This window comes from Hyperolius riggenbachi, chromosome 12 (assembly GCF_040937935.1).
Source record: "Hyperolius riggenbachi isolate aHypRig1 chromosome 12, aHypRig1.pri, whole genome shotgun sequence".
Taxonomy (NCBI): domain Eukaryota; kingdom Metazoa; phylum Chordata; class Amphibia; order Anura; family Hyperoliidae; genus Hyperolius; species Hyperolius riggenbachi.
The window spans coordinates 177,473,389-177,492,867 of NC_090657.1; the positions used below are offsets into that span (position 1 = coordinate 177,473,389).

A 19,479-nucleotide genomic window follows, 5' to 3' on the forward strand; every position below is an offset into this window, starting at 1 on the left:
TATTGCCGACTTTATTGCTGTAAGAAATGCTGGAACAAGAGAAAAATCTAAACCAACAGGAGGTGCATCTGTCTGGGGAGCTACATCTGTTACCAGACCCTGAACAGCTGCAGAGGAGCCTGGAAGCTGGGAGGCCATATTTTGAAAGGTTTCCTGGACCGCCTGCTGAATATAGGCTAGTACTTGCTGGTTATCAGACTCCTTTTCTCGCCCTAATTCCAGAAAACAAGCCTCACAGACTTTCTTATCTGGTAATGCTGGCTTTGTACATGACCAACATTCCGCTTGCCCAGGCCTCTGAAACGGAGGAACTCCGTCTGACTCAGGAGAAATAGTCCATAGTCTGCGCGGCCCTCTTGGGGACCTGTAACCATAATAGTCCCTTTGAGGATCATGTCTGTAAGCATAATAGGAAGGGGAACGTCTCCTCTTATCCTGTCTGTGAACAGATCTGGACCTTCTGGATTGACGCCTGGGAGATGTTCTCCTTGCATCCCCATAACGTCTCCTGGGACTTCTGCTACGGGACCGGCTCCTATGATGATAGTCCCTTGAGGATCCCCTTCTAGATGCAGACTTGTCTCTCCTTTCATATGAGTCTCTCTTTTTTGAAGTAGACTTATGCTCTCTTTCTTTGGATCTTGGGCGGGCATTCGACTTGATAGAAGAGGACCGCTGCTCCTGTTCTCTCTGAGCGTTTCCTCCTTCCCCTGGACTGTGGAGACATAAGAATAAGATATGTTCCACTCAGAAACTATCCGTTCCATTTAGGACGGAAAAATAAGGCACTCTTTTAAACCAGGGGAACCCTGTGCAGGGGAAATAAATACACCCTAGGTGAGGAGAACAGAGAAAGCTGCATTTAGCAGCTTGTTACCTGTCCACCTCCTCCTCCATCTCCACCACTTGCCCAGTAGCTTCCATCTCTGTTTAAGAGAGATAAGCATAGGCTATAACTTTAAGCACACCACATATCAGTATGACAATGCCCTTTACAGATTGATTCAATCATCTGGCTATCGCCTCATACCTGGTCCAGAAGCAGATCTTTCCTGTCAATGCTCCACGTGGCCCGGATCCCGTCCAGTGACCGTTGCCTGGCCGCAAACAAGTGTTCCCAGCGCAAAGAAACGCTACCCACCGCTGCAGATGCCGGCAAACACAGCCCTCCATGCTCCTTTTAATTTCCGGGTGACGTCATGACGCTGTACGCGTACCCCCCGGCCAATCAGCGCTGTCGCCCCAGTTCTCGCGATACGCGAGACCTCCTCTTCCTCTCTATCTTCATGCGCCTGGTCAATAGAGACAGCGGCGCAATGGCGGCAGCGGCGGCGTGGACCTGGGAGAAAGTCTCCAGCTATGTGGGGAGAGAGGGTGCTCCTATGTCCTATTTAAGGACTTCGAGCAGCACAATACGGGAGAGGCTGAACCCGCACGGCACCCCTGCACAGGTAAAACTAACAAAGTACCTAAATGGAAAAGGAAAAAAGGAAAAAAACGTAAATAATAAAAGAAAAAAATATAGTGAACATGTCCGTTCGAGGACAGAAAAAAAGAAAGGCTTGAGGGGGTGGGTTCAAAGGTTTTATTAGTGAGCTGTCCTATCAGGGTTCGGGGGCGGAGCCTATACCCATAGGTATGCCGCCATGTTTGGTCCAGGAAAGAGGATCCTGGTGTAGGTGTTGGGTCTGTCCAGATGTTCCATAATGTATGCCAGACTGATGTTAATGGCATCCTTTACGGACCTGTTTGCCCTGTATGCAAATTGAAGTGGATCTAGGAGAGCGTTGGTGGAGTTTTTCAGATGGGTGAGGACTAGTTTTTCAAGGATCTTCATGACAGTTGAGGTAAGGGCCACGGGTCTGTAGTTGTTGAGATCCGTGACACCTGGTTTTTTGGGTAGTGGAATGATGGTGGACATTTTAAGGCAGGAGGGTACTTTGCCAGCCGACAGGGAATTCTGAAAAATGGAGGTCAGCACCGGGGCTAGCTGGCTAGCGCAGGATCTAAGGCACATGGATGACACGCCGTCTGGGCCAGAGGCTTTCCTAGGATTAAGTTTCCGGAGGTGCCTGAGTACATCTGACACCTGGACCACAGCTGGTTTTGGGAGGGCACTACCAGTACTAGGAGAGGTGGGTGTGGAGGGTGCCCAGTGGTTGGCCCTCGGATCTCCTACCAGGGTTGGTTGATGATCAAACCTGCAGTAGAATTTGTTGAGTTTTTCTGCTAGTTTGAGGCTCGGGGGTGCATGTTGAGGAGAAGTTTTGAAATTTGTGGCTGCCCTAAGACCTTGCCAGACCTCCCGTGGATTGTTTGAGCGTAGGCGGAGCCCCAGCTTGTTGGAGTAGGCCCTCCTTGCAGCGCTAAGTTCACGCTTGAGGGTGTATCTGGCTGCCTTGAATTCCTCTGGTGTTCCGGACTTGTGCGCTTCTTCCTTGATTTTCCGGAGCCGGCATAACTTGCCGTTAAACCAGGGCTTGTTGTTAGGGTAGGCCCTGAAGGTTTTTGTGGGGATGCACAGCTCCTCGCAGAAGCTGATGTAGGAGATGACATTCTCTGTCCATTCCTCCAGGCAGGCTGTCTCGAGGGTCGCCCAGTCGGTGCAGTCAAAGCAGGCCTGTAGTTGTAGCTTAGCTTCTTCTGTCCACATTCTTACAGTCCTGAGGACTGGCTTGGATGATTCAAGGTGCCTTCTGTAGGTTGGAATTAGATGGATTAGGCAGTGGTCAGAGTTGCCTAGGGGAGCCTGTTGAATAGGTTTGCACGCCTCCTTGAGGACCGTGTAGCAATGGTCCAGGGTGTTCTGATTCCTGGTGGGGCAAGTAATGTGCTGTTTGTAGCGAGGCATCTCCGTGTGGAGGTTCGATTGTAATCCTCTGTTTTCCTGAGTTATTTAATGACCCCATGGTTAGGCAGGAATACTTACTAGATATTATTTCAGAGCCCGTATTATAAAATATCTGGTTGGCCCATTATTTGAGTTACCCTGTAGTATAGAGGATTACTCCATCATGCCATAGATAACCAGTAAATTGAAGTACTTTACCACCCTTTATAATACATAATCATCCTGCGTTCTACATTTACACCATTGGGTGGCAGCATTATACTATAATGATGTACTTGTATATTTCATGTGCTCTTCAACGAAGAAATAACCTCTATACTACAGTTTTGAAGATTGACAATATGGGACATTATCTTTTTTTGGTTTTATTGTTGTTTTTTTTGTTTCCTTTTATGCACGCCCCTTACATTAAATCCACTCCCGGCTTTTTCCCACAACTAACATGGCTGCATGTTTACATGGCGCACAGGCGCGCCTGCGCAGACGCGTATCTAGAGATGTGCAGGTGTGGCTAATGCCCTAGGTGCTGCCTCCTTCCAGGCACTTGGGGGGGGGGGGGGGGGGGGGCGCAGGTCTCTCCTCCTTCCTGTGCAGTGCAGAGAACACCGGAAGAGTTTTAGCGTTATGTGAGGGGACGGAGCAGCTTCTTAGCAAACCCTTCGCTTTAGCGGTGTCATCCTATTACCGGAGCTGCCATCACACTGCAGAGCTCAGATGATCAGTGACCTGCTGCTCAGGGCTTCTCGGTTGTGGAATCCTGCAGCTCCGTTTTGCCTGCTTTCCCTCCCTTCTCCTCAACTGCTGTGCACAGTTCCAGCAGCAATTTCCCCACCACGGGTAACACAGAAAAGTATAGCAATAGGCAGATCTGCATTTTTCCCTTCTACAGCTGCTCTACAATCCCCTGGCTGGTGTTCCTGCTTCTCCAAACAGAGCCAGCTGGACGATTACAGAGTGGCTGCAGGAAGGGGAGAGGTGCAGATTTGCCGGTCACTGAACTGTGTTACACGTGGTGGGGAAATGAGTGCTGGATAATCTGGCCACAGCTGTGGATGAGGGAGGCAGAATAGACAACATGGAGCTGGAGGATTTTACAGCAGAGGAGCCTTAGCAGCATGCCACTGATCTTCTGTGATTTGAATCAGCAGGACCTCCGAGGTAGGTATGAATGGACCTCACCCCCTCCCTGAAGTATAGGTAGCTGTCTCTTCTCCCCCCCCCCCCCCTTCCAGTATAGGAAGCTGTCTTTTCTTCTCTCTCCCCCCCACCCCCTTTCCCTTTTCAGTATAGGAAGCCTCTCTCTCATCCTAATCCCTCCTCTCCCCATTCCACTCCTTATCCCTCATCCACTCTCCTCAACCCCTCATTTCCTCCCCCACAGCCCATTCTTCAGCTCATCCCTCCCCCAGCCTTATCTTTACTCCTAATGCTGGATCCACACCATACAATTTTTTGGCAGATTTACCTGACAGATCGTTTATTCCCAGCATGTCCAGCCTGAGAATCGCTCTATTTTTTTTTTGCGATTTTCTAAACGATTTCCATTTGTTCAGAAAATCACTCAAAAAAATTGATCGATTCTCAGATCGGACATGCTGAAAATAATCGATCTGGCTGGTAAATCTGCCAAAAAATGGTATGGTGTGGATCCAGCATTACCCCTCATTCTCTCCCCTATCCCTCTTTCCTCCTTAGCCCTCACTCAACACCCCATTCCCTCCCCCCCCCCCCAGCAGCTGTGGGGTTTCTCGAGGGGGCGCTGCTACAGTTCTTGCCATAAGCGCCATCTTCCCTAGGTACGCCACTGCGCCTGCGCACTAAATACACAGGAGTCCTCCTCGCCATTTACATATAACGCACGGGGACATTCGTTCCCCGCACATGCGCAATCACCCCAAGGGGCGCAATGTTTTTTTCGCCGCACTACCCATTACTCTGGCCCCCTCAGCTCAAGGCGACATTGCAGTCGCATCCTCCGACAATCCATCAGACTACCTCCACCCTCCAAGCTTCTTCATTGGCTAACGTCAAGCCGGTTACCCACGCCCACTCCCATTCTGCCCCGGCCCCACAATCAACTCTAATGGAATTATTGGCACTGGTTCTGCCTATATAAAGGTCTCACGCCGACACACCAGCACAGGGGTGCCAAGCTGTTATTGGACCCCAAGCTGGTAAGTGTCAGTCATCTATTTACTACCCCTCTATTATACACCTGCCTTTCTTCTACTACTCCACACTTCGCTGCTGTTTTCTACCCCACGTAATCTGTTTACTTTGGCATCCCTAGCTGCACTCTCCCCTACTTCTCTCATCCTAATTTTTCCTCGCCAATATATACACCATTATACCCCTCCACTATACCACCACACCATTGACAATTTGTTAATAGAATGTTTTCATCTCTTCTTAGTTGTTAATTGAATGTTTTCATCTGGTCACTGTTATACAGAATTTTCTCGGGTTGGAAGTAATCACAATATGGTCGCATAATCCTGTATTCACACTTTTACTGATAATCATTTCAGCCAGCTCACCTTCCATGCTAATTATCATACTGCAAGTCTCTTCACTTTTAACCACATCCCCCAATGTTATACTATCACCTTACAACCACATAAATATATACTTTTTAGCATATTTTATCCTTTTGGCGCCTCTGTACATTCTTATATTATTGATATGGCAATAGATGTAAATGGTCTCCTATGTTTCTAAATTTAAGTTGTTGTTTTTTACCTTGTCACTGTAGATTGATGTCCCTGATTCATCACCCATCCCAGCAGATGCAAATGAGCACCCCCCTGCTAAAGAGTGAAGCATTGGCAGACACAAGAACTCTCCAATACTCCTACCCACGTATCAGTTTTTCCGGTAACACTGGCTTCTCCCACACCCAGGTGAGCATGAGGGATCAAACTAACACAATTCCCCTCCCTCCTCTGGCCTGACTCACCCCTTACAGATGACATTACTTCCTCACAATTCCCCTCCCTCCTCATGTATAATTCACCCCTTACAGATGACATCACTCCCCCATAATGCCCCTCACTAATCATACATAATTCACTCCTTGCAGATGACATCACTTCCCCATAATGCCCCTCCCTCCTCATGCATAATTCACTCCTTACAGATGACATCACTCCCCCATAATGCCCCTCCCTCCTCATGTATAATTCAACCCCTTATAGATTACATCACTCCCCCATAATGCCCCTCCCTCCTCATGCATAACTCACTCCTTACAGATGACCTCACTTCCCCTTAATGCCCCTCCCTCCTTATGCATAATTCACCCCTTACAGATGACATCACTCCCCTATAATGCCCCTCCCTCCTCATGCATAATTCACCCCTTACAGATGACATCACTCCCCCATAATGCCCCTCCCTCCTCTTGCATAATTCACCCCTTTACAGATGACATCACTCCCCTATAATGCCCCTCACTAATCATACATAATTCACTCCTTACAGATGACATCACTCCCCATAATGCCCCTCCCTCCTCATGCATAATTCAACCCTTACAGATGACATCACTCCCCCATAATGCCCCTCCTTCCTCATGCATAATTCACCCCTTACAGATGACATCACTCCCCCATAATGCCCCTCCCTCCTCATGTATAATTCAACCCCTTATAGATTACATCACTCCCCCATAATGCCCCTCACTAATCATACATAATTCACTTCTTACAGATGACATCACTCCCCCATAATACCCCTCCCTCCTCATGCATAAGTCACCCCTTACAGATGACATCACTCCCTCCATAATGCCTCTCCCTCCTCATGCATAATTCACTCCTTACAGATGACATCACTCCCCCATAATGCCCCTCCCTCCTCATGTATAATTCAACCCCTTACAGATGACATCACTCCCCATAATGCCCCTCCCTCCTCATGCATAATTCAACCCTTACAGTTGACATAACTTCCTCATAATGCCCCTCCCTCCTCATGCATAATTCACCCCTTACAGATGACATCACTTCCCCATAATGCCCCTCCCTCCTCATGCATAATTCACTCCTTACAGATGACATCACTTCCCCATAATGCCCCTCCCTCCTCATGCATAATTCACCCCTTACAGATGGCATCACCCCCCCATAATGCATAATTCACCCTACAGTTGACATCACTCCCCCATAATGCATAATTCACCCCTTACAGATGACATCACTCCCCCATAATGCTCCTCCCTCCTCATGCATAATTCACCCCTTACAGATGCTCCTCCCTCCTCATGTATAATTCACCACTTAAAGATTAACTATTGAAGCTGCTAATGAGATAATGTTATCTTCAGTTCACGGTCCATTTGCACATCTCCTTGGGTAAATCACCCCCAGATTTCTCTCTGTGAGGGCTCCATGGTACATCCAGCAGAGAGTTGGGCGTTTTTATTTTCCTTTCTCCACCTCATAATTTTTTCTTGTTTCATTTTCAGCCCAGTGCCCCTGCCAGCAGTGCCAGCTTCTGTCCTCTGCTGGAGGCAGCCAGGCAGCAGGAGATGTCACTGCCCAGGAGCTACCCTCGCTGCTACCTGCAGGAACTCGACCCCACAAAGCAGAGCCTAGGCTCACAGAATAAGCTTGTGCCTGAGCAGGTCTGGCGTAAAATTGAAGGTAGGATTTGTTGCTGGTTTTGTTGCAAGTGTTCCAAAGAGGCAGCCTGTATCTGTCACAATCCCCTCATTTTAATGACCCTGTATGGGGATACCACCTCCATATCGTGTTTCCCTAAAAATAAGACAGTGTCTTATATTCATTTTGGCTCCAAAAGATGTGCTAGGGCTTTTTTTTAGGGGATGTCTTATACTTTTGTGAACACACACGTTCCTGTGCTGTGTGTCCTCCTGCCTTCCCCGCTGTCGCCACTTTCTCTGCTGGATCCACCTCTTGTGTGCCCCTATGACCCCCTTGTACTTTTAGTGTCCCCCTCTGTACCCGTGTCTTGCTCTCTCCTGTGTCTTCCACTGTCAGCCTGCATCCTCCTTTTACCCTCAGCTCCATGCCGTGCTGTCCTCTGATTTTCTCCTGCATCCTCTTCTTCCCCCCACCTCCATATGCAGTGTCCCCGAGCTTCAGCCTATGGTGAAGAAGTACACAATTCACAAGTCTGATCTGCCTTAATAGCTTCTTTATGACGCTGAACCTTACTTTGCAATTTTTCTTCCAATTGCTTAAAGTCAGGGTGGTCTTTATATTTAGACACTTCTTTGTGAGCTTCCTCTAATTTCTTGTTTGTATTTTCAAGTGTTTTTATTTCAAAATCTCGCAAGCATGTCATTAACTCTAATGTTTGTTTTGTTTTTAGTTCATTCCAAATTTTCATAAAGTCTTCATTCTTAGAATGTTTATGAGGTATACACAAATTCCTTAAAGCTCCTACTGTGATACCTTCTTTTATATATGTATTGAAGCTAGAGACCTCCCACCACCCTTTATTATGTTCTTTATAGATACCAAAAATATTTCTAAACGCAAGTTCGATTTCAGAGTCAGCTACCGGTGTTTCAGAAACCTTTGGAGCAGTTTCTCCTCCACATGAGAAGACTTCTCTTGCTTCGGCTATCAAAGCACTAACATCTGGTATGCTAGAGAGAAACCCAGACATATTTCTCTAATAGCACCAGGGAAGTGATACAAGACCAATTTTGCACACATAACAGAGTAGGGTTTCTAGTACTTTAAAGAGCACATATGCCCATGACAAGGACTATTGTAAATAATGCTCTGACCCTATCCTCTGACTAATTGCTATTAACTTCCTACATGTAAGACAAAAAACCCCACCCATCCAACATGTTTCGACTCCCTAATTGGAGTCGTCGTCAGGGAAAAAGTGCTAAGTGCAAAGGTTGCTAGTGCATTCAGAAAAGTTAAAGCATTATATGTAAAGAAAACAATAAATGAGAGCAATGTGCTCTCTTGCTCTGACAGCAATGAACTGAATGTCTTTCTGACCTGCTTATATACTCTATATGGGAGGCGGTTCTCATTGAAACCAATCCCACCTCCTTTTACACTATCCTTATTGGTCAGATTGTTTGTCCATCACTCTCTATGCATGGCCATTGGCTGGCCTATCGCTTCCCATTGTATTGAAAAAATGCTTAAAAATACAACCTATTACCTCCAAAGTCCACGGACTTGCCCCCGGTATATCCAATAAAAGATCCCTTCAAAAACCGCTCCTCAGCTTATGATCTAAATGCCAAAACGCCGTTCATCGCATCATGCCACATTGGGGGCTTCCTATTGGTGGATTCACCTCGTTCCGCCCTTCCCATCTGTCTTTCTTCCAATCGCTGCATATTACGAAGCGTTGCTATGGATACCCAGACCTCGACCGATGTTTATTCCATATACGTCAGCATAGGGAGGGGTTCTCCGTCCATTCCTCCCCGTCGCGTCATACTGCCAATCACTGCTTGCAGCATATGGAAATACAATCTTCCGCATTGACATGTTTTTACGAGATGGGACTCAATGTGAACGCGCCCAGGAAGTCTGCAGGAACCAGCTTGACACGCAAGCTGTCATTCCTTTGCTTATATGCGCAAGGATTGTTTACAGGCACATGCTATAATAGCCTTACAAAATAAATACTAGATGGCAATATATTATTATTATTATAGTCATCTCCACGCTCTTACATTGATTCTTTTTCCTTTCTTTTAACAGGTCAGTGTAAAAATCCAACGCACCAGGGATATTCATATCTATGTGTTATGCTGATATTATTTTTATTATAACAATCATCATTATTGCCCAGTACACCTTTATTTACATTCTTTCCACATCTGGGGGACTAAATTGCTCAATGGATGTACAAAACACATATCAATACCAATACATGCAGAACAAATGTATATCTACATGCTATTCCTGCATTATGTATATATATATATATAGATCGATCTACACATCTGTACCCATCAAAGCTTATTATCGTGATCAATGACCATATTTTTGGCTTACATCATTTAGGTGAGCTGATTTCTTAGTTTTATGAGGGTTATCTCTCATTGTTTTGACATTTATTGAATAAATGGGGTATATGTGAATCCCTCATTCAGACTACCTGGATTCAAAGTACCCAAACGATAAATCCATTTGGCCTCAAGTTGACGTAATTTTAAATCAAGGTTTCCCCCTCTAGGTTCCATCTTCCACTGTTGTATAACAAAATACTTCAAACATGTGGTATCACTATCATGGGACTCCCTAAAATGTCTTGATACCGGCGTATGTTTTAGATTACGTATATTTTCAATGTGTTCCAGAATCCTCTGTTTTACCTGCCGAGTCGTTTCACCCACATATAACAGATGGCACGGACATTCTATGGCATATACGACTCCCTCAGTCTCACAGTTAAAAAAGTCGAGGATTTTATATGTTTTTCCATTTTTGGGGGCCACAAAGTTTTTACATGTGTTAACATTAGGACAGGCCTTACATCGGCCACATTTAAACATCCCCTTGAGAGGCCTCTCCAACCAGGTTTTTTTTATTTTCTTTTTTGAAACTGGTAAAAAAGAATGTACCAGTTCATCCCCAATATTTTTTCCTCTCCGATATGTGAAATTTGGTGTTCTAGGGAGTATTCCTTTCAACTGCGGGTCTAATTGAAGGATCGACCAATGTCGCTCTACAATTTTCTTAATCTCTTCTGATTGTAAAAAAAAATTACTCACAATTCGCATTGTGTTCTCATTCGAACTAGCCTCAATCTTTTGTTTTGGAACCAGTAAACCCTCTCTGTCTGTTTCCTGTGCTTGCCTCCGTGCCTCTTCAATCACATGATTTGCATAGCCCCTATTTTTAAAACGTTTCTCTAATGTCACACATTCTTCATCAAACGCTTGATCACTGGAGCAATTTCTCCGTGCTCTGAAATACTGCCCTTTTGGAATCCCTTTTTTCAAGAGTACAGGATGATGACTATTCCAACACAGAAGGGAATTTGTAGACGTTTGCTTTCGAAATATTTTGGTTTCCAATTTACCCTGATCTGTTCTTATAATCTGTACATCTAGGAAACTCGGGGAGTATCTATCAATTTCATATGTAAAATACATGACAATCTGGTTGTGATTCAGGAGGTGCACAAAATCGACAAAGATGTCTCTGGGGCCGTTCCACAGAATGAACACGTCATCTATGAAACGGCCCCAGAAAAGAACATGCGATGTATAGAATGCCAGGTCCACCGAGAAAACAATTGTATCCTCCCACCATCCGAGAAAGAGATTTGCGTACGATGGGGCGCACGACGTCCCCATCGCACATCCCTTCCTCTGAATGTAGAACCGATTCTGGAACAGAAAATAGTTGTGAGTCAGAACAAATTTTAGGAGTTCCATAACCAATACGGAGTGTTCTCTCAAATAAATGCTTCTTGTTTTAAGAAAATAATCCACAGCTTCCATACCTAAATCGTGCCTGATATTGTTATACAATGACTCCACGTCCAGGCTAGCCAGCCATACGTCATCATTTATCGATATTCCTTGGATTCTATTTAATAGATCCATTGTATCACGGATGTATGAGGGAAGACTGATTACAAAGGGTCTAAGGAATTGATCCACATATTGACTAATCTTCTCTGTGAGACAACCATTGCCAGAGATTATTGGTCGTCCTGGCGGTTTTTCCAATTTTTTGTGTATTTTGGGGAGTGAATAGAAAGTAGCCATTGTAGGGTACTTTACTAGCATATACGTTAGGTCTTTTTTACTCGAGACATTTTTCTCGACAGCTGTATTTAACAGGGTCTCAAGTTCTTTATAAAATAATGAGGTTGGATTGTTTTCCAGTCTACTATAATTTTCTTTATTATTTAAAATTTCCATGCACATGTCAATATATAGTTCCTTTTTCATCAGAACAATATTTCCTCCTTTATCTGATTTTTTGAATACCAAATCCTCATTACTTCTCAATCCTCATGTATAGAACGCCAGGTCCACCGAGAAAACAATTGTATCCTCCCACTATCCGAGAAAGACAGTGTCTTCTATTCATTTTTGCACCAAAAGATGTGCTAGGGCTTTTTTTTAGGGGATGTCTTATACTTTTGTGAACACACAAGTTCCTGTGCTGTGTGTCCTCCTGCCTTCCCCACTGTCGCCACTTCCTCTGCTGGATCCACCTCTTGTGTGCCACTATGTCCCCCTTGTACCTTTTAGTGTCCTCCTCTGTACCCGTGTCTTGCTCTCTCCTGTGTCTTCCACTGTCAGCCTGCATCCTCCTTTTACCCTGATTTTCTCCTGCATCCTCTTCTTTCCCCCACCTCCATATGCAGTTTCCCCGAGCTTCAGCCTATGGTGAAGAAGTACGGCAACTTGTGTTTCTACTGGAGTCGATGGTCTAGCAGGCGGGACCATGGCTTTGTTATTGGGCCAATCTCTGCATTCGCTGAATAGCGTCGTGTGCCGTGATTGGCCCAATGATGAAGCCATGGTCCCGCCTGTGAGACCATCGGCTCCAGTAATAACACAAGTTGCCATATCTCATATACCTTACTGCCTCTAGAGCTTACTTTCAGGGTAGGTCTTATATTTCCAGCATGCTTGAAATTCCTGGGGGGATGTCTTTATTTCGGGGAGACACGGTATATGGGAGCTAGGCGTTATGTTATACGACCTTATTGCCTCAGCAGTGCAGGTTGGAATCGGTAATGTGGCTCTGCTGTATTTCAGTGAATCCCAATAGTTTGGACTTTCTAGTTCAGAAGTCTTGCCACACTGGCTCCTCCCACCTCTGTCCAATCTTATCAGAGCCCTCCCAGCTGCTGGTGATGTCATCACCTGGCGACTGCTTAGCTACTGAAGTCAGGCAGTGATCACATGGACCGGGTAAAGAGTTTATAGTGAAGTTATAATTGTATTCTTACTCAGCTATAAGCTCAGTAGAGACTTGATTGTGACAGCAACCAGTGCTGCTGAAGTATTGAAGTGGGCCTATAGCTGTTCTGCTTACTGCATACTTATAGGTCCACACAAACAAAGTGACCAGATAGGTGCATCTAAAAAAATATGGACAGACAATCAAAAAAAGAGGATAAAAATAACCAGACATATTGTCCACGGTTACTATCCGTGTCCCTTCATCCTGACTGAAAAGATATTTCATCTCATGACAATCAGAAAACTTGCATTTTTAGTTTGACGTTTCCGTTTCTTTTGAATTTAACGTTTTACAAAATGTATTAGTCATTACTTTTTTAGATAATCTATTACTAACCACAGTTAGTTGCGGTGTCGGGGGGTAACTAGATCATAAAACTGTGTGGCCTAGATTATAAAACTGTGTGGCCACGCCCACTACTTGATGTTATAATTATTGATAATGTAACATAATGTCATTTCACACGTCTAGGTCCAATACATTTCAAATCATCAAATGCTTCCCTGGGTCTGAGACCCCACGTAATCAATTTTAAACCTTTAGCAAGAAGGGAAGGAATACTATATTTAGAAGATCATAAAATTCTTTACTTTAATTGCTTAATTATCAAAAGATAAAATATACACACATGTATAAAAAGACCAGATACAAGTAGCATATGGGGTTTAGCATGTGGCAAACAACCTCAAAGCATCAATGATAGTCAATTCCACTAGATTAACTGGCCAGTTATCTTATTGTAGTATGCGCATAAAGGGAGAGGAAAAGAGGCCTGTTGACGCCAAAGTTATCTTGATGAGGTAGATAGAGTTCAGATGTAAATTTATTGTTCCCTGTGGGAGTGATGATGTTGATCAACAAATCCATCCATATGTTATCATAGCATGTAGGCCAAAGACCACCAACATAAACAGATTGATAGAGAATTCTCTTCAAATAAAGCTTCAGGACAGTGAAGATCCGCCAGGATGAAATCCTTATGCAGAGTTGTCCATATTAGATGAAATAACAAATTGCATGGGTGCTTGGATTACTCAGACTTCTGTCATAGATAGAAACTCAGTTCAAGGAAACATCAACAGCCTAGGTATAATTATAGTCAACATGTGCAGTCCGCCAGGTTAGCAACCTTATGCAGTGTGATCCCAAGATCCTAGCTGTATTTCCCTGTAAAGTTATATGCAATGATAAGAGTCCACCTCCATGCAGATTGTGGCAGGTTGGCACATGATAGGTTATCTATTGACAAAACAGTATCTCTTCCTCAGAGATATAACTCCATCTCCACATTGGCTTATATAGGAAAAAACAGGTGGGTTCAAATGATACTCATCCAGTCGTTGCGTAGGTATTGGTGGTGATGCCTTCCATGCTCTTTCCCCATGCACTTGATCGGTCTGTGAGTGGGCCCAATAGCCGACCGGTTTCGCTGGTCAAGATACCAGCATCGTCAGGGCAGGCCCCCAAAGTGTGCCCTCCCGCCCTTTCTCCTAATTTGGAGTCCACCGGCCCTGGCCTGCCCGCTTGGCGAGCATGGACCTAATTGTATCTAATCTTAGAATTTACCAGCCTATTTATTTAATTGTGTATTTTTGATCCAGTTATGGTGATTTGAATTTATTGCTAGATTTTGGAGTACATTTGAGTATATGGGTTGTATAACTAAATTTACTGTTTGTTTATACAGTGTCTGCTTTTGGGGGGGAGGTGTTATGGCCCCCTTTGGCCGCAGTTGGTGCGTGCAGTCCGCAGCCCTTAACAGACCTGTGGGATACTGAGGCATTCGGACTGGTCAACCGGCTGCATCCGGGCTATTTATGGGTGCCTTTAACCCCATAGCCCTGATTTGCATGCGAGTGGGGGACATCCGGGTGCAGGGTTCTTCTGCGGGTCTGGGGTGCGCGGATGTGTTGCGCATTGCGGCCAATGAGGTATGGTGTTCGGGCGGCCGGGGGCGCAGGATGTAGCCTGCTGATTCACCAGCAGAGGTCGCCTGTCCATACCACCTGGCTGGATCCAAGCGCTCCAGCATGCGCTCCAAATTCGGGCCGCGCCCCCCTCGTCTTTGACAGGCTGCATTCCCTTGAAGCGGCCAGGGGGCGTGGCGCGATGGGAGAGCATCGTAGTGACGGCGACGCCTGCCCCTCCTCTCGCGCTCCGCCTGATGTTAGGGCGGTGACGTAGGAGGGGGGCGGAGTGGCGTTCCCCGGCCGCTCGGCGCCATTAAGGCCGGCATCTCTCCTCGGAAGGACACATTTTGGGGGCCTGCCCTGACGATGCTGGTATCTTGACCAGCGAAACCGGTCGGCTATTGGGCCCACTCACAGACCGACCAAGTGCATGGGGAAAGAGCATGGAAGGCATCACCACCAATACCTACGCAACGACTGGATGAGTATCATTTGAACCCACCTGTTTTTTCCTATATAAGCCAATGTGGAGATGGAGTTATATCTCTGAGGAAGAGATACTGTTTTGTCAATAGATAACCTATCATGTGCCAACCTGCCACAATCTGCATGGAGGTGGACTCTTATCATTGCATATAACTTTACAGGGAAATACAGCTAGGATCTTGGGATCACATTGCATAAGGTTGCTAACCTGGCGGACTGCACATGTTGACTATAATTATACCTAGGCTGTTGATGTTTCCTTGAACTGAGTTTCTATCTATGACACAAGTCTGAGTAATCCAAGCACCCATGCAATTTGTTATTTCATCTAATATGGACAACTCTGCATAAGGATTTCATCCTGGCGGATCTTCACTGTCCTGAAGCTTTATTTGAAGAGAATTCTCTATCAATCTGTTTATGTTGGTGGTCTTTGGCCTACATGCTATGATAACATATGGATGGATTTGTTGATCAACATCATCACTCCCACAGGGAACAATAAATTTACATCTGAACTCTATCTACCTCATCAAGATAACTTTGGCGTCAACAGGCCTCTTTTCCTCTCCCTTTATGCGCATACTACAATAAGATAACTGGCCAGTTAATCTAGTGGAATTGACTATCATTGATGCTTTGAGGCTGTTTGCCACATGCTAAACCCCATATGCTACTTGTATCTGGTCTTTTTATACATGTGTGTATATTTTATCTTTTGATAATTAAGCAATTAAAGTAAAGAATTTTATGATCTTCTAAATATAGTATTCCTTCCCTTCTTGCTAAAGGTTTAAAATTGGTAACATAATGTCACACGGATGAATCGGGAATGGCCAAAAGCTGCTCAATCTCAGTATCTATCATATGGAATTAGTCGAACACAGTCAACTCTGTTTGTGTATCTGTGAAAGGAGGACATTTTAACAGATTATTGGAAGGAAGCCATATTAAAAAAAGAGGGTGTCCTCCTATTGATGGATGTCTGGTCACCCTATGCAAACAGAAACACGTGTTAATATTTGGAAAATCACAATTGCATTGCAGTGCAGTGCATTTGTGGTCACAATTTACTGTGGAAAAAGGCCCATATATGCTTTAGTGCTGGAGAGTAGCTTGATAGCGTATTTTAAATTGTACATACGTAGTGTCAAACGTAGCTACAGGTGACTCTTAGCATTAGGTAGCCAGCTAGTGGTGCCCCGTCTGAAGGGAAGATCTTGTTAGTGGAATGCCAAGAGCCAGGTGACTAAACTCTCATTTACGCTTTGTTCAGGACTCTGCATAGGGAAGGGGAGCGAGCCACCCCTCCATCATCAGTCTCCTGTAGGCACGGGCCTACAGTGCCTGATGGGAAATCCGGCCCTGATTGTACGAGGCAGTGTGGCGGGGGGGTGGGGCAGATGGGACACAGAGGCATGTTCCCTGCCTCATGACATGCCTCTGTGTCCCCCCCCCACACACGCTGCTGTCTGCCCCCCCACTGCCACGTTCTAGCCACCCACAGTTGGCGGCAATGATTGTCCATAATCTCGAGGGGAAAGGAGAAGAGGGATTCCCTGCTCAAAACGCCCACTGGGGGTGTTCCTGCAGGCTTTCCCCAGCTTCCATTGGGCAGCTGTCTCTCCCTGGCCGTGCCCGCTGCCACTCCCCCGCCTCCCTGCACGCTGAGAGAATATCTCTCTCTCCTTCCCGCGTCATGACCCCAGAGGTGACGAAGAGCAGCGGAGATGGCGGCTACCTGATCCGCCTAGCCCCCCGGATCAGGTAGCATTGGTTTTTTTAACTTAAAATCCCCACCTCGGGTTCGCTTTAAGGGCTCTGCCTCTGACACAGGAGACCAGGGTTCGAATCTCGGCTCTTCCTGTTCAATAGGCCAGCACCTATTCAGTAAGGAGACCTTGCGCAAGACTCTCTAACACTGCTGCTGCCTATAAAGTGCACCCTAGTGGCTGGCAGGAGAAAAGCATGATATAAATGTTCTGTGTCTTGTCTAGTGCTGATACATTTTGTAGTCATAAACTAACAGCGTGCAGTCTCTTTCTGCACAGAGACGGTAAGCAAACAATCGAGTAAGAAGAGAATCAAAAGCCACCATGGACAGACGCACGCAAGCGCTGTGCAGAGTCTGCTCCAAAACATACAGAATCCGAGTGATAAACAGACTGCGGAAGCCGTGCAGGGATTGTCGTGGCCACCTATACAGATTCCCCCCAGCAAGCAAGCCTCAAGCCGCGAGCAGGAAGTCCCCTCCCAGCGCAGAGAGAAGCACAACCGCCTGGAGAGGGACAGGAGGTGAGGCCATGGTGCAGTGCTGTTTCATGGAGGACCCTAGCCAGTGCTGGGGGCGGGTGTAATGGTGTATAGTTCACATATCTCTCCCGTGGCCTCTGTAAGATCTCAGTGCTGGAAGGAAAACACAAGGATGTGGCTTCTGTCTAGGCCTCTGGGGTGCACAGACTCTTGCAGTAACAGCATTTGTCTTCTTAGGCTAGGTTTCCACTGCTGCAAATCTGGGCCGATTCCCCGCCCACAAATTCGGAAGGGATTTGGCAGCCTATTGAAGTCAATAGGAGCATTCGAATTTGTGGGCGGCCTGAAGCATATTCTCGTGTCGCCCGTCTGAATACCATAGCCATGCATAGCACAGCTAGAGGGATTCGGCTGTGAGACACTGGACAGCTGTGCCGGCATCGCGTCTCACAAGACGCATGCCGAGCACGGTGGAAATATAGCCAAAAGGTGGCCAATATCGGTCCAATTTCTAGCGAAAAATTGTTTGAGCGATCCGAAATTCTAATCGGATTGGTTGTAAATAATCTCAGTTGATGGGCACAATCGATTACAAACGATTATAAAAATCGTCCGATTTGGATTTTTGTCAAACGAAAATTTTGATTTTCTTGTTGGTCGTGACAGGTAGAAATCAAAGATTGGTTCATTGATGGTGTAGTGAATGATTTTTCATCCAATCAGAATTTCTGATTGCTCAAACGATTTTTCGCTAGAAATTGGACCGTTAGTGGCCACCTTTAGTCAGATAGTGGCCCATAGAGAAGTGGTGTCTGCACGCCCCCTAGTGGCACCTAGTCTCTTATTACAGGTGAAACTCCAAAAATTCAAATATTGTGAAAAAAGTCCATTTATTTCAGTAATTCAACTTAAAGAGAATCTGTATTGTTAAAATCGCACAAAAGTAAACATACCAGTGCGTTAGGGGACATCTCCTATTCGCCTCTGTCACAATTTCGCCACTCCCCGCCACATTAAAAGTAGTCAAAAACAGTTTTAAAAAGTTTGTTTATAAACAAACAAAATGGCCACCAAAACCGGAAGTAGGTTGATGTACAGTATGTCCACACATAGAAAATACATCCATACACAATCAGGCTGTATACAGCCTTCCTTTTGAATCGCAAGAGATCATTTGTGTGTTTACCTTCTTCCCCCTGCAGCTCTCACCCACTGAAGAGTGACATGCTGATTGTTTCTTCCTGCAGACAGCTCTGCAAGTGTCTGTAATTCCTCAGTATGTGACAGCCCAGCTCCTTTCACAGCCTAACAGAGGACGATTTATCCAGCTTGTAAAGGCTGACTGACGAGAGCAGAGAGGCTGCCTAATGTAAATAACACACACGGGAGTGTGCAAAGAGGGGCCTGGAGGGGGGGGGGGGATCAACAACACTGAAGAGTTGGCAGCCTTCCAGACAGGGGGCGACAAATCTGACAGGGGAAAGATAAGCTGATTTATTACAGGGATGGTGATAGTAGGAAGTGCTGCAGTAAGCCAGAGCACATTAGAATAGGTTTAGGAACTTGTAGGATAGTAGAAAAAAGGATGAAATCTTTGTTACAGAGTATGTAAGCAAGCGCCAGCTGGGCGCAAAACGGCTGTAGTGCCGTCCATTCATCCCTGGTCACCTGAATCCCGCACTCCCCTGACACCCTCACCAATGCAGGTTTGACGCATCCAATATTGATTTGTTGTGAATGTACCACTGCTATACTCTTTGGCAAAACGATACAATAAAGCGCTTAAAGGGACTGATGCCCGGTCTGTCTCCACGTATATGCAAATTATAACAAATAAAGGCCTGAAATATATTGCTTTACATGCAACGAGTCAATTTCATATATTAGTTTCAGCTTTTAGATTGAATTACTGAAACAAATGGACTTTTGCACAATATTCTATTTTTCGAGTTTCACCTGTATACAACTACAGGTAATCCCCGACTTACGAACGCCTGACATAGGAATGACCCGCTGATACATCTAGCAGTGCTGTACGCGG

General features: G+C 45.6%; 1 protein-coding gene across 3 annotated transcripts in view; it reads left to right on the top strand.

The window, feature by feature from the left end:
* TCFL5 (transcription factor like 5) overlaps positions 1 to 19,479 on the top strand; it is a 51,970-nt gene that overhangs the window by 11,877 nt on the left and 20,614 nt on the right. For all 3 annotated transcript variants that reach the window (XR_011025187.1, XR_011025188.1, XM_068262856.1), the window contains exons 2-4: positions 5,604 to 5,751; positions 7,317 to 7,494; positions 17,237 to 17,480. Coding sequence is in view for 1 of the 3 variants with exons in the window: in XM_068262856.1 (XP_068118957.1) it covers positions 5,604 to 5,751; positions 7,317 to 7,494; positions 17,237 to 17,480 (570 nt within the window). In the remaining 2 variants the exon portion in view is untranslated. The remainder of the gene's footprint in view (positions 1 to 5,603; positions 5,752 to 7,316; positions 7,495 to 17,236; positions 17,481 to 19,479) is intronic.